At 30.0% G+C, this 17,019-nt stretch overlaps 1 protein-coding gene across 1 annotated transcript in view; it reads left to right on the forward strand.

Annotated features, from left to right (window-relative positions):
- Positions 1–17,019, forward strand: part of LOC108568170 (5-hydroxytryptamine receptor-like) — a 176,121-nt gene that overhangs the window by 155,860 nt on the left and 3,242 nt on the right. Inside the window, exon 7 of the mRNA XM_017929105.1 lies at positions 16,882–16,991. Within this exon, the coding sequence (XP_017784594.1) occupies positions 16,882–16,991 (110 nt within the window). The remainder of the gene's footprint in view (positions 1–16,881; positions 16,992–17,019) is intronic.

Consider the following 17,019-nt stretch of genomic DNA (forward strand, 5'->3'; position numbering starts at 1 on the left):
CAATATTTATCAATTGTCACCATTTATTGCTTTAACATGTACTTACTAAATATTTACCCTTTTCTTATGACAAATTGCTGTCGTGTTGAGGTTATGTTTTTAAGCTCTGAAGTTAGTTCTGTATGAGTTATCAAAATACGTTTCTTTAGTTTCTCTTATAACAGTTGGAAACGAGTGTGTCAAATCTTTTCGTCAGCAAAGTGTTAAATGACAGCTAACATTTCTCATTTTGCTAACTAGTTTTTGTTAACATTTGTCATTTATATTTCTCATAAATCTTATAAAAATAAATAAAAAATCTTTATATTTCAGGAAATGTCTTCGTTATTGCTGCCATCCTTATGGAGAGGAACCTGCAGAATGTCGCCAACTATTTGATCGTGTCGCTTGCAGTTGCTGATTTGATGGTAGCATGTCTGGTCATGCCTCTGGGTGCAGTTTACGTGGTGAGTGACTACTTCACGTACTCTTCACTTTATACATGGTTTCATTCGGTTTTAAAGTGCCATAAATAATCAATTAAACATTAACTGCGGCACTAATTACGAGCACCGTGATTTGCGCAGAACGGCACGTTTACATTCGCGAAGCACGAATTTACAATCGCAATCATTTCATACTACAGCCCACATGGGACCAGGGGTCATTTATTTTATTTAAATTCAATTTGCAGCTTTGCGAATACTTGCAAATTGTAGCACGAATATGAAACATCACGAATACAAGTATAAATGTATGTCCTTCTATAAATATATTTGAACATTCTGCTGTCCCTTACAGTTTATGAACTAGAATTGTATACCCAACGATTTAAACCTCATTTACTATCATTTCAATTGACAACTGCCACAATCATTAAAGATAATTCCAATTTATATGTAAAAAATAATAATTCGCGTTCAGCAGTATCTAGCATAGTCCGGGTAATTAGTTTTTCAGATAGCCCGGACTAATCGAGAATATTAAAACAGCAATAAAAATAAACTATATATAAAGGGATTTGAATATAGGATGGGAAAAGCGATCATTTATATATAAAAAAAAATAATTGTATATACTAATTCTTAAGAATTTATTTTTATTTTGTTTAATTACAATTTATTATATTTTGAAATTTTCCTTAATAGAAGTTCAATTGCTTAACTTAATTTGCTTTTAGTTACTCTTTCTCGATTTATTATTTTATTTCCTTCAGTTTCTAAATTAAAATATATTTATTAGCGTCAAGTAAGATTTAAATAATTGAGAATATTTTGCAAAATTGAAAATTATTGGATCAACAATAATACCTTTACTTTTACATATGTCCAACAATAACTTCACTTTAGTAATAATCTTCTCTTATAATAAACATACAGTGGAACATCGCTTAACGAGTTTAATCCGTTGTTAAATTTTCTTATCATCGTCACTAGTATGCGAAACTTCGCTCGTTAAGCGAGTCATTTTCTTACAATTAATTTTACTCGTTAAGCGAGGTTCCACTGTATTTATATAATCGTATTGAAGAAAATAAAATCAATTAACTGCCCTAATTTATATAATTTGTCGTAATTAGCTAAATTAATCTGTTAAATAGTTGGATACGAAACATACAAATAAACAGAAATTTAAATTGATTGATATAAATATATCAAATTTACTTTTAAAGGTTCTCTTTTAAAGTAGATTAAACGGGTTGAGTCTATTCTAATTTAAGCTGCGTAAATTTCAATTACGTAAATAAAACCTTGTCAAGTTTGTTTAAAAAATAACGACTTAAGCTTAATGATGCAATTAATTAGTGAAATACGAGTTGAGTTGTTTCAGGGGACAAGAGAAAAATATATATATAGTTTAAACAAAATACTTGACAAGTAACTTATTAACTTGGCGAATACGTGTATGTTCAGCTAATTTTCCGGGAATCCGCTTTTAGGAAGAATGGTGATGAAATGTCGTTTTCTATAGCTTGTTATGTATTAAATATTTTTATTTGAAAGATATGGTTTAATACCTATAAACAATGGTAGTCAGTTGGCTGCAGTTTGAACAACGTTCTTCGTACGAGATAATGGTCAAGCATTGTCCTGACAGAGGTTGGGCCTGTCTCTATTCATCAATCTGGGCTACATTATTCCCAAGCTTCCTCAACATTTCGTCTATTTGGTTACCGTAATCTAACCATTAGGTCTCATGAAGCTGTAGTGGAAAACACCAGCGCTGGACTATGAAACAGACATAAGTTTTTTTTAATGAATATTCGAAGTGTGTTTTGGCATTTTATTGTGCCAAACACTTGCGATTGTAAAAAATAATCCATTTTTCATCTATCCAAAGCTTCATAACCATATGAATTTATTTCAAATGGTTTAAAAATGTTGCAATACCGACATCAACTTACTGCCAATTCACGGGTAGTTTGAGGTGTATCCGCTTCCACTCCATATTGTTATCAGTTTGTTACGTGGTTCATTTTGAAGATCAAAATCTCCCGAACGAAATTTCTCAAACCAATAACACTTCGTTGACACTTCGAGTTGTGAGCACTACAGTACTTTCAGGGTGGGACTCATATTATCATATATGATATTATTCAAATAAAATTTCCCGGGAAATTCTAAATCCCTGGATTGAAAGAAATGTTTGGGGACAGCACTCACTTAAAGAAGCATTACTATTTTTATTTGAACTTACTTAAATGGAATTATATAAATAATATTTTTCAAATTGATTTTGAGATATAATTTATAAAATTTTATGGTAGGAAAAATGCAAAAAAAAATACTATTCGTTCTTCGTCACTTTTACTTCGTTTTTATTTTATAATTATAAAGATACAAAAACTATATAAATTATAATTATGTAAATAATTCTTTGGTAATTTTGTTATATAAATGAGAGACTTAAGTTTAATGACTCAATTAATTAAAGTAACATGAGATGGGATGCAGCAAAGAAAAAGTATAAAAACTGTACACCGATTCTCATAGAAATAAGCCGTACAAAGCTTCTGGAAGTATCGCAAAGAGCCAACAAGTGAGTTGAATAACTAAGTTCCTTATGTAAATATTTACTTGCCAATGCAAATGGCTGCGTAATTTAGAAACGAAAGTCTTAGACTTCGGGGAGTCGGAGAGTTCTCTCCGGGCATCCTATGAGTATTAGTATCATAGTTTCGACGCTATCGAAGAGGCGAGGGTTAATGAAATAAATTTACTCCAAATAAAGGTCAGTCGTTGGATCTCTCCCATATAAAAGGATGTTCTTTAATTCAGGAGGGACGAAGGAATAATGGGCGCTACCGTCTAAGGAAGGAGACGGAGGCTGCTTCCTAAATTCCATTAGCAGGATGGACTTTTAAAACTAGCCCCGGTGCTCCTTTCATCCACCGTTATCCGTCCAACTTATCACCTCCAAGGACGCACTAACCAGGATTGTTTCCATTATCGTGCGAACCTCCTTACGGAACTGTCATTTTATTCATCCCGATTTAATTCGCAAATCAAGCTGCCCCGTTCTTCCGTTTTAGTTTTTTTTTTGTTTTGCCTGCTCTTTTCGTTTTTCCTCTTTATCCTGCTTTTATTTTGTTTTTTTCCTGGTCATTCCTCTTGTCCTGGGACCGATGTCTTTACGGCCGCCACTAAAATCCAACTGGAGTGTCCATAAAACTGTTACATTTCCACTGCAAGTGAACTGCTGGTTGCAATGCGCATGCAAAGGGCCATTTACATAATAAGTCAATTACACCACTCGGCGCAGACGAAAATTTGCAACGATCCATCATATTCCGGGAACGGTTTTATTGGCAGCTGCACCGAATGATATTTATAGTTGATATCATTTACTTCCTTCCCGGCTTTACTACATAAATGCACCGATGACAGCATGTAACAATAACGAACGAGCGAACTGTCTCCGAACTGAACTTATTAATTCTCTCGTAAATGATAGTTTTATGTAACTGTTTCACGATTCAAATCGATTTAATAATTTTGAAATAAACTAAATGCTTCCTTTATACTTTCATATTTGAACTACTTTATTTTATATTGAAATACATTAAAACAAGAGAAAAGAAATAAAATACATCTATTACAAACACTAAAAATACAGAATTTGTAAAATAAATACAGGGTAACCTAGAAATGATTTAGTGACTTTTGGGACTTGTATAACAACACTGTCTAAATTTGATTCAACTAATTAAAAACTTCAAATATTATTAATATGTAGGAATATTTTGATCAATATAAATAATTAAATGTGAGTATAAAATTACTTCTTGAGCGATTTGTATACACACAATGAGACTTCGAACAGTGCAAATTCACTATTGCAGGGATTCCCAAACTTTTCCTGCAACAAAACACTTCGTAAATTCTGAAATTTTCATCGAAAACCTTCTTTATTTTGTAGGGAAGGTAACATATAATCAATAAAATTTAAAATAATAAGAAAACACATTCAATAATTATTTAGTAATAATTTCATTTCAGGTTTTTACGAATGACCTATTAACTTTCAATACAACTTAATTTGGCAAAGCCTGCATTATGGTTTGAAAATTTCTAAATTATTTTTTTATATGTACATGATATTTTTTTTTCTTCATACAAATGGGTTTCTTTTTGTGTTATTGTATGCAGTCTTATTGTTCTTGATTGGTCCGGTTTCAAACGGATTAGGATATTGACGTAATCGATTATCGGTAGTATATGAGATATTGTAAATAAAGTATACATTTCTAATTGAAGTTTTACTGTTTATTTCAAAATCATTATTATCACAATTCCAGTATTAACTAATAAACTTATAAAGTACCAGAACAAGTTGCAATAACTCCTCTTAAAAGTAGCGTTACTATTTCAATATTTCATAACTTTCAAATGTTTTTTTCGACAGATTATTCAATATTTCTAATTTTATATAATATAGGTAAAATACAAAATGTTTTATAATTTATGTAATATATAGTATAGTCTATTTTTCTAATAAAATAAGAAAGTTTACTTATTTTAGTTAATGTTTGACTAAATGTTTGAGACCAGCAAAATAATAATTCGATCTACGTTGGAGTATATGTTTAAAATAGAGCTTCTTTTAATTGAGCTAAAACTTTGTGTCAAGCTTGCTTGTCATGTGCTTTTCTGGTGGAACTGGGTCTGAAATGTCGGATACATCAGTGACGTTTTGATCACGCATTTCTATAAGCGACGACAACGACGGACTTCAAGTGTAGGTGTACTAATAGTGCTAGAAATAGTTAATATTATTATTTTCTTGAGGAATGGGGGCGCAAATTTGATGACCTTTTCGTTTCTTAAGGCGGGGGCGCAAATTATATATTTGGCCAAAAGCACAAGATTTCTTTAATGAATGAAATAAAGTTTACTTGAAAAAAAAAGTTCGATTAGCAATATAATATCATCCACATGATGTAAACCAATAGTAGATATAATAAAATTTGAATAAGCTGTGAATTGTATGCTGATATACCTACGACACACCGATAAACCATTTCTTAAACAAGGACTAAAATAAATAAGTATAAAGATAAATAGTAAAGACACTGTTGAATAACAAGAGTAATTTTATGAGTTACACTGAGATCAACAAAAACGAGTTCGTAATACTGTTTAATTTCTTATGGAATATTCACAAAGTTGCGTAGACCTTTAACAATCCTCATATGAAAATAATTGAAGTAATTAAATTAGGAAAATAATTCTGACATAATTTATCCAGAAAATACGCTTATAGTTGTTACTAATATAGTTTTAAATCATGTATTTATATCACTGCTAACTTAATTGGATTAGTAATGTACCACTCGTTTAATTGGTTCGTGGCTAATTCGCGCCGGATTTCAAATTCCGGAGAAACCGAATGTCGGCTATCCAGCGCTCTCGCGGTGTCGGCGCTATTTGAGGAGTAGATAAAATATGAATCGCCGCAAGGGATTCCAATTTAGCAACTGTCAAACGCAGAAAGGTGGCAACCGCACATTACCTTCGTCCAATTGTTTATTTACGCCTCCTTCGAAGGTCGTTTATTTTTCATCCTTGGAAAATCGCGATATTTCCATAATGTGCGTGCGGTTTAGGGCTTTGCAAATATCCCCGATCGATCCTCGAGCTTCATTAACATTCGACAAAGTCGTTTGATCAATTCGCAGCTGCTGTCTTTTCATAGTTTAATTGCCCCAACAAATCATTAGTTTACCTTTTGCACAAACATAGCATTCAAATTGAATTAGATAAAAGAAGAATCAAGTTTTAGATGACTCATGTTCAATCATATATTTCGAAAGAATTCGAGCATTTCAATTAAAAATAAAAACGATAATGCTTCTTTTATGTACTTTGGATTAAGTAACACAGTGAGAAGTTTAGAATGATGAATTGTTCGAGATAAAATGAAGACGAAATTAATTAAAGGCTGAGTTAATTTGAATGGTTCATCAAATTAACTCAGTGTTCATCAAGTGTGAAGCAACGTAAAAAATAATTATAAATATATCAAATAAGTCATAAGATAACGAAAAACAAAAAATATTGAGAATTTTTGAAGAAAATTCACAATGAAAGATTTAGTATATAGATAACAATATCTTTCTGGAAAAATTACCATAAATAATTATAATCTAAAAAAAGTATTCTAATCCAAGTAATTAATATTATATTTCATATAAAAATAATAATAATATTAAAGCTTTTTTTATAATATTTTAAATCGTAATAAATAATTAAAGATTTAGTCGATATAAAAGTATAAAGAACATAACAAATTCTCAAAATAATTAACGATAGAATCGACATGTAACGTTGCACAATAATTGTAAAATAAAATAATAAGTTCTAAAAATAATTATAATTGTGCTAAATAATTTATAAGTATTAGAAGAAATAAAAACAATGAGAATTTCTCGAGGAAAATTGAAGTTTATAAGTTCCCAATATTTTTTGAGAAAATATTATAATCTAATTTAAAGCAATAAATACAAAAAAAATGAAGACGAAATTAAACAATGCAGAATAGATTTAGAAAACCTTATTAGCAATAAAGACAAAGACAATTAAGACGAAATTAAATTAAAGAATGCAGTAGAGATATAGAAAACCTTGTTAGCAATAAAGAAAATGAAGATGAAATTAAAGAATGCAGAGAAGATTTAGAAAACCTTATTAGTAATAAATACAAAGAAAATTAAGACGAAATTAAATTAAAAAATGCAGTACAGATATAGAAAACCTTGTTAGCAATAAAGAAAATGAAGATGAAATTAAAGAATGCAGAAGAGATTTAGAAAACCTTGTTAGCAATAAAGACAAATAAAATGATGATAAATTTAAGAATGTAGAAGAAATGAAGAATGTAGACAAAATTAGAGAATGCAGAAGTGATTTAGAAAACCCTGTAATCAATAAAGACAATGGAAATGAAGACGAAATTGAAGAAAATCTTACTGAACAAATTTTTTTTAGTGAAATCAACTTTAAATTCATATTTTAAAAGATGATTTCACTTTGCATGTAGTTTGACTGTTTATTTACTCTAAATTAAGTGTTAATTTTTAAGCGTCATCTATTGAACAAAGTGCATAATCACAATGAAAGAAATGACGTAAAGCGGCATACGAAATGAAACGTGTTTATGGAGGCGGCTTTAGCGGTGGAGAGCAGCTGTTGTTCAAAGGGGATGATTTGCGAACAATTTAAAAGTCAAATTGCCGCCCATTAAACGCCGAACCTCTCTGCAAGCTCCTAATTTATAGACATAATTTTTCGGCACCGTCGAGAAAGAAAAAAAAAAGGAAACGAAATTTCAAATTAGAAAAACGAGAGGTCTGCTTTCACCTGTTTTAATTTGCCGTTGCGGTTTAAATTCATCCACTTTCGTGTTTCGTAATTACATTTCGTGTTTAATTGTCTTCGTTTTGTTTGGATTAACGTACATTTATTAAGTTCCTCACTTTATTTGATGCACTGTTTAAGGCATTCTCGGGAAAAAATAATGTAAAAAAAATGATTAAAAATAAAATAAACTAAAAAAAAATTAAATAGTCCAAAAACATACTTATATATTAGTATGGGCGACTAATAGGCAAATGCTTAAGTCGCCTTACCCACGATTTCGTGGGCGCCGAATCCTGGTCAAGCAATAGGGCCATTGTTCATCACAGATGGACAGTGAAATTAATGAGGTTCAGCATATAGACCTTCAGCCAAGTCGATGGAATGACAGTGTTAAGGATAGCAGAAGATTCACAGTCAAAGGAAATAGTTCACATTGATAATCAGATTGTGAATAAAATTATACGACATAAAAAAAATATTAGTATGTTTTTTTTGACTATTTTTACATTCAGTGCTTGTTGGTTTTATGGAGAAAATTGAAATATATAGAAGATCTAATTACTGCTTTTCTTTCCAGTTCCTTCAAATATATTAAATTATTTTTTAGTACTTTACAATGATTATGTTTTATAGGAGATTGAATAATTTGCTTTTTTATCAATTTCTGCCGTATTAAACTTCTCGGGTCTTCACTATTGCATTAAAATGTTACAGAGTTATCATTACCAAAATTGATAAAGTACATATTTTAGATATTTTTTTAGGGTATCGAAACTATATATATTTCCAAAATTTCCGGGAAATTTTAGCAACTCTAGTCATTACAACATAAATTTGTCAACGTTTGCGGAATAATTGTAAACAATTCAGAACTGTTCTTCGAAATCTATGCGAATCTCGTGTCCCCACGCATTTCGTGACAGCAAATTACTGTTTACAAATAAATAAACGACGATTCAAAGAAATAAAACGAACGAAACGTTACATAATCCAATGGCAAATTGTAATTGGTTTTGAAGTAAATTACATAGTCTAATTTCCTACTACGAAGGACATGCAAAAGTTCTTATTCTTTGTTTAATATTACCCTTGGGCCTAAATTAGGATCAATTCAATTTTGTAATTCAAATAATATTAAAATTAGTGAAATAAATGAAAATAGTTTATGTTATTATTAATTATATTTATTAGTACTATAGATATACAGTCTAATAATCAAATTAAGCTAAATTATTTAAATGTTTTGCATTAAAATCGGATAAAATAAAACTATATTTTAATATTTGTTTTCTAATGAAAATAATCACGGTTTTTATACTATTTTCAGAGAATTATGTAAAATCACGTTATTACATACTATTACAAAAAGCAAACAACTTGTCAATTTTATTGACAATAAAAATAGCATTGCTCTTTCATGAATATACATGAATACCAGATATCAGACAATTCACAGTTGATTTTCTTATGTGATCAGAATGTTTCAATAAAGTATATAAACATATTACAATATAATTAATTGTGCAAGGAACAACAAATGGAAAATCGCTGTAAAAACTGGTTAATATTATATAACTTAATCAAAATAGATTTCTTCAAGATTCTCGTTAATTATCCTGTTCGTAATGTACCACAGCTGATCCTTCTTAGGCTCTTCGACTGGAATCTTTATAAAATGACAATTATACATCAGTAATGTGTTTCCTTTCAAAATTTGCATACCCATATATTTAACTTCTTTATCCGTCGATAATATTTCTAGATTAAGCGTCAGTGGTGGACAAGAGTTCTTTATCATGGTGAATGTGATATGCACTGATTTCGATTAATTAACCTTTATTTCGCCATTTTAATAGCTATTCCTGCATTAAATCCCGGTTTTCTTGCAAGTAATATAATGCACATTTACTCTTGATAAACAAAATATAAAACATTACTTTCGTTATATGAAGCATTAATCACTAATTTTACAAAAATACTTAAATCAGTAATTCACTATAATCCGATTTGAAAATTTCAATACAAACTAAAGTTTAATTAACAAAATAAAAATAAATTCTGGATGTTCTGAAGTTTTTACCATTATATTCTTCTGTACTTTGTTGGTTGGCTGCCGTCTTGTAGTTTAACTTCAGTATATTCATGCTCTGCGATTCCACTATTCCCTTTGTCTGTGTATCTGCTGCTATCCTTAACACTGTCATTGTCCATCGACTTGGATGAACTTCTTTCATTTGACTATCCATTCGGCTTAACCATTCGGCTTTTAGTTGTCCTTTTTAATATAAATAAATAAATTTAATTTGTGGACACTCTTGTTAATGTCAGTATACATTGTAGGAATTTATCACTTACTAAAAAACAACTTCTAGCTCATAATTTAAAAAATATGAAGAAGCACGTATATAAAAAAAAGTTTTAACTCAATTAATTTTAAAAGAAATACATTTGCACTGCAAATCAAGCTTACTAAATAAATATGCAATTAAAATTATAATAATATTTATTGCAACAAATTACCAAAATATAAACTTAACATAATAAGAAAAATAAAAATAAATTAAACTGCTGTAAAGGACAATTGACCATGAATTAATACAAATATTTATAAATTATTGCAACACCTTGATTAACGTTATTTTGTTAAGAAGAACTTTCGTTTTATTACATAAACAGTCATCTTACATACAAAGTGAAGTCACATTTTAAATAATATAACGTTTTCGATGTATTTTAAGCAGGTTTTAAAATCAGATTATGAATATTTTCGATTGAGCCATCTGGATAACTTCGTTTCTAATTTCTTAAATGTAGTTAAAAACTTATGTATATATATAAGTTATTCTCAATAATTCTAGACCTTAAATTCACAGACTTTTTATGTATGGACTTATTTCTATCAGCCTTTCGGTGTTTATCGACCACACAATGAACCACAAACAACACCAACAAAAACACCTTAATAACAAAATACAAGAACTATATAGAAATCAACAACTGGAAAATAATCAAATTTCTTGTATATTATTTTCTTCTTCTAATAGAACTTCTGACCATATTTTGCGAAAAAATAAATTTAAGCATGTATTAGTGATTTCTAAAACTATAATTGTTTTTGCATAATTGCGGTCTTCGTTAACAGAGGCAACGTTAAGCGAAGTATTCCAAATAACGTAAGAGATCTATTATAATACAACATAAACAAGTAAGAAACAAGTTAAAAATATAAATCTCTAATACTATTTTTTTGTCAAAGTTTCGACCTTGTAACAGTTATATTATACTTTGTGATTCTTTGTGTGGGAATGTAGGAAATGAGTCAATGTATTATTAACTCATGTTTTTATTTCTGATTCAAGTTTATTTTAATAAAAATATTTTTAAAGCAAAGGCCTATATCTACATATATGTTATGAAGGTTATATAAAAAAAAACCAATACAAGTAGGTAGGTAGATGATCAGCATTTGGTGACATGTGATTTGTAAAAAAAAGTTGCCATTAGTTGCTGCGATTGACGTATATGTATGATTGATGTCACTCGCAGTGTGAATACAAGATTGTAAGTAATAACAGAAAATGTCTAGGGTTGAGAATCTGCGCTATTTGACTTTTGGACTTAATTTGGTAGTTTGGCAACAATATGCGCATCTATGATGCTCCAGGCTGAATATGTAACTTCATAAGGCAGGGAGTACAATTGTACGAGGGAGGAGTATAGTAGCTCCAGTTTTGTTTCGGAAGTGGTTGGACCGGGAAGCATTTCGATTGAATAATTAGTGAGTGTGTGTGTATGTATGTATATGTGTATGAGTAGGGTGAAGGGACGGGTGGTTTTGCTAGATAGTGATGGTGCGGGGTTTTATCCCGGACCGGCGGGGGGTAGTGCGTGGGTGGCGATAATTAAATTATAGCCTCGCTAAAACCGTGAATCCTATCTTCGCTCGGTGTGGAAGAGGTGGAGGAGGATGAAGAGTAGGAGGATACCAGAATCTCCCGCGGATATCCACACACATGGATGCTGAATGGGCGCCTTAAGGGGTTCCGCCCTGGAGCCAACTGATACTTCCTAATTAAATTACATCCACCAACAAACCCGGCGCCTCCACCGCCTCCATCGACCCCCGGCCGCCGCCGCTCGCGTTCCGAATCTAATCAGATTCGATAATCTGCAAAGTTAAATTTTATGCGCCCTTCCACACTTTCGTCAGACCAACCCTTCCCATTAATTCAATTTCAATTTTATGGGCCTGCATCCATCCAGATGCTCTCTCTCCGGTTTCATTACCTCAAGAACAACAAAATAACGAAAGGAGGCAGAAGATGCTAAGAATATTCTTAACGAAAGGAAAATAAAGACAAGAGAAATAAATAAATAAAAACGAGACAAACGTAATGTGTAATAGCTTTTTGCTGTTAATTTCATTCATTAAATGGCAATTTCAAATTCAATTTTCAGAGTTTCTGTAGTTATGTTATTTGTTTCATTACTTCCATTTATTGTTCTTATTGTGTAGTTTTATACTTCTTAGTTTGATCTTTGTTTTAAGTTATTCCCAATAATTATAGCACTTAATCCTTTGAAATATAAATAAAATATAAGTTATATAACGAATAAAAAGTACGTTGATTTTGTACAGTATCTTTAGTATTGAATTCTTTCATTAGTAAATAATTCAAGAAATACTAGGGACTACTTTTTTTGCTGCATATCTCTTTTTTTCTTTAATAATCATTCCGATAAGTCATTATTCAGTACTTGTATGATATCATACAGAAGTAATTGATTTTTTTATGTCTTATAATTTTATTCACAATTTGTTCATCAATATTAACATTGAGTAAATTTAAGATCGCGGTTGACATTAAATGGATAATCTTTACCGGTGGATAGTTATCAACGATACAACTATTTGAATTATTTAAGAATACATGTCAAATTGTATTCTTTTCTTTTCCTATCCAAGCGTAGTTTAACAAAACTGTACATGCATATTATAAATATAAAACCTACTATCCTCCATGCAATGTGAGCTTCGATAGAGTTGAAAGCCAAACGTGAAAGAAGACTGTTTTAGGCTCCTGGAAAGATGAGAGATTTCTTTCTCTCAATAAAAGGAAGTGGCGCACTGAACCTTCTCACGTTAAGAACGAAGATTTTGTGTTATTGGTTTTAGTGCCCGCCGTGTTACAATATCTAAGATAACGTTACCTCTGATAATGCAGCTTCAATATAGCAAAGTCCGCAATTTCTTCCAGCAAACACAATGGTTGAATCAAGGATTAATAGAATCACGTAAAGCTTATTATTTGCATCAATTATAGTTTTAAAAACTAATTTCAGATTGGTATGTCTAATAAACATTTATGTCACTCATGTAACATTGTATTATTTCAGTAAGTAGACGAGGAAAATATATACTGTCTTGTATTTTCTTAATTTTAATTTGTTTAGGTTTGAAATTTGATGTAAGGGTTCATATCACAGCTTTATGCATTTTATCCTGCTTAAGAAGAAGGTAACAGTGAAACCTAATATGTTTACTCTCAAAGTACTTTGAAATAAAGAGGACGACGCTGCTTGTATTTTCGTATCGTTATTTTTTCAATGTAACTTAATATTATATATACAGCAATACCTCTCATAGTGTTGACATTTTACATTTATTAATTTTATGTAACCATTTAAATTTGCTGTCTTAGAACAGTAATATAGTGGAACCTCGGTTGTGAAACATAATTTGTTTCTAAAGGTTGTACGAAAACTGAATTTTTAGAATATAAAAACACTTTTTTCATAAAAATGAATACTTATTCAATTGTATATTATTTGTTATTATGCCCTTAATATTTTTATTAGGTCGGAAAGACTAGTTGTTATTGTGTCATTTTATAATTCGTTTTTTTTAATTAACGGTGGATTTATTATTTAATTTAATTACTAAAAAAAGTAAATTTACACAAAGTTGCTAATAAAAAAATGAGAACATGATCTATTTCTAACGTTACAATATTCCTTTATGGGCATTTGAAATGGTAAGTTTTTTTCATTCAAATTGAGCAAAAAAATAGATAAGATAATAATTTATTTTGATAATATTTCTTACTAATCGCTACGTAATACGTGACTGGGACGAAGGAATAGTCTCATTTGCAAGCATAAGACGATAACACAATTAATTATGTAAATAGTTTGAACTAAATAGTTTCAAAAAAAAATATTTATTTGAGAAATATTTGTTGAAAATTGTAATTTACCGAAGCTTTGTTGTGTCCAACCACTTTATTATTAATTATTGAAATCTATGTTAATAAGCACTATGTATTAATAATTACATTCTTATGGAAACTTCCCAAGGGCGGCAAACATTAAACAGTACCTTTTATAGAAACGATAGGATTTCTCGTGTTTTTGTTTTAATACCCATTAATGTCACTGTCTCAAGTGGAAGATAATGTAACAACATGGGCAGATAATTATAAAAACTATGCATTTCCAAGATGAAACTCCCCAGAAAATTGCTACATTTTCAACAGCGAATGACGTAACAACCCCGGGTACAGATGACGTACATTTCGAAGGGCGAATGAGCCCCTTCACTTAAAATATTATTTACTATGCGGTTAGCCTTTTAGCTTATAAGGCGACAATATATAGTTTTAAGTTAGTCCTAGTAATATTCTTGAACAGCAACCTATGCTTGTTAGCAATTGGAAGCTAGATTAAGAAATCAGTTATCCAAATGTTAAATAAATATTATTAAATACACTGACTTTAATATAGACTTTACCATAAAACCCACTAGGACTACATATCGACAAAACTATAAAATATTCAAATTTATTGAATTGTTTGTTCGAGAACTTAGGTTTTACTTTATGTGATCAACATTGTTTATTTATTAATTTAATGTATGTTAATAGATATAGTGAAATTTGTTAGTTGCAATAAACTTATATCCCTTATATTTATTTATTGCGCTTGTTATATTTGTTACAGTTAATGAACACACATTAAATAGTTTAATGTCTTTCGGGTGCCGAAGGAATCGTAAAGCGGAACGTTGTTGAATTTAATTGCTTCATTATTCTTAAACGGTTCTCTTAATACATATTAATAATTCACTGTTTAATTAAAGCGGCAAAACCGACTCCACCCGCGAAAACTGAGGGTAGGGGGCGGCATGAAAGTATAGACGGCATTAATCAGATTGCATCTAATTGTCTTACATCACTCTGCTTACCAATACAATTAAACGTTTTTTCTCATATTTCTTGTTTTTAATTTTCATGTTTTTAAAAGCTTATTTGCATAATAGTGCGTACACGTGTGATGCATTGGCTCTTTGTAAAACAATACATCGTATAATTCCGAAAATATCCCGCATTGTTTGAAACGGGACTAATCGAGAAACTAAATACATAAAAACCTCACAAAATGAAAGGAAAAAGAATGTATGTATAAAACAAATAATTTTATGTACATTTTTTTTTTTAATTTGCTAAATTCAAATTTAGTTTGTTTTGAAATTTTTCTTACCAGACTTGATTGAATTCGTATATGCAAGATATTAATGTCTTTAATTAATGTATCAAATATAGTTTATTTGAGATATTTTATAAATATATTTTATTATTATAAGACAACATTTTAATGCATTTTACTTAGGTCTTTTATCAGAGTTTTGGAAAATATGTGTAGGTTACAGTAAATTTAGATGTTTCTTCAGTATGTAAGAGTTAATAACTTTTTTTAACAGTTTTTTTATTGATATTTCTTTTCAATTATGCAGTCTTTCTATTAGAATCAATATTATTAATTTTGTATTGATTTCTGAAATAATTGTATTTGTTTCAGTGTATATTACATGACATTACATATATATTTTCAAAATATTTATGTCATACCTTGACCAAATAGGATTGGTTTCATGAAATTACTTTGTTAAGTGAAACTTCATTTTCAGAAGAAATGTATTCTTCTTAAAGAAAATAAAAAGTGTCCCGGGATTAAAAATCTCTGCACACCGTGGATTATCTCGTAGTTATATCGTTGTAGAATTTTAGTTTTATTATATATATAACAGTGTTTTATTGAGAAGTCAAGTATACATGTGTTGAAGAAGTAAGTGTTCACTAACTAAGGCTATCTTCTTCCTACGACTTTTAACAAAGAGTAAATTATATAATACAAAAATGTATTAATGGATGGAAGAGTGTTGTTGAGTGTTAAGAACTATACGATTTATAACCGATCATCGGAATATTTCACAAGCTGTTCTAAATAATTTTACTTATAGCACTGGTATATTTCATGGATATGTAACATATGTGATATTTGTCGTATAATAATTAAGAGGAAAGTTGTAGGCCTAACGAATATACATATTAGCATTTAACACCGATCACTTCACAATAACACTTCTTTTTAAATCAGGATCTTTTGTTGAAAGAAACACCTACTTTTTATTCTCATACAAAAGAGCAAACATTGTTTTGTTGATGGTGATTTTTTGTTTGCGTATTACTAATTTTATTACACTACATATAATAAGATTTGAATCTTTCACTTTGAATTTTGAAATTATTGTTGTCAATTTTATTATATTAAATTTTTGAATGTGCCATCATTAAAAAAAGCTGTTATATTTTACAACTGAGGAGTATCAATTGTAAAAATGGAGTTTTACAAAAATATCACACTAAAAGTAAACTATTTTATGTATCCTACTATTATATGAAATTTAAAGAAACTAAAATATCGAAATATTTAGATTTTTACATTAAAAAATAATTCATATATTTGCATCTACTAAAATATTTATTTTGAAGGTTTTTGCAATAAATTTGAAATATGTGAAACCTCTTTCCCGGATATCTTACATCCCCTTCGGATTATTATTGCAGAAATGCTGACCGCATGTCGCATTTAGAGGGATCGAGGTTCGTGCCGGGATTTATTGCGACTACCGACGAAATTTATGCGTTTCCCCCAAATTAATTTCGAGCCGAGGCATTAATGGTAATAACGAAATTTGTTGCAGATAAGCAGCAATTGGTCCATGGGTCCGGAAGTCTGCGACATGTGGACCACCATAGACGTCCTCTGCTGCACAGCGTCCATACTCCATTTAGTTGCCATAGCAATGGATAGGTAAGAATAAAATACATTCGTATTACTG

The sequence above is a fragment of the Nicrophorus vespilloides genome, unplaced genomic scaffold (assembly GCF_001412225.1).
Source record: "Nicrophorus vespilloides isolate i.1.1-1 unplaced genomic scaffold, Nicve_v1.0, whole genome shotgun sequence".
NCBI lineage: Eukaryota > Metazoa > Arthropoda > Insecta > Coleoptera > Silphidae > Nicrophorus > Nicrophorus vespilloides.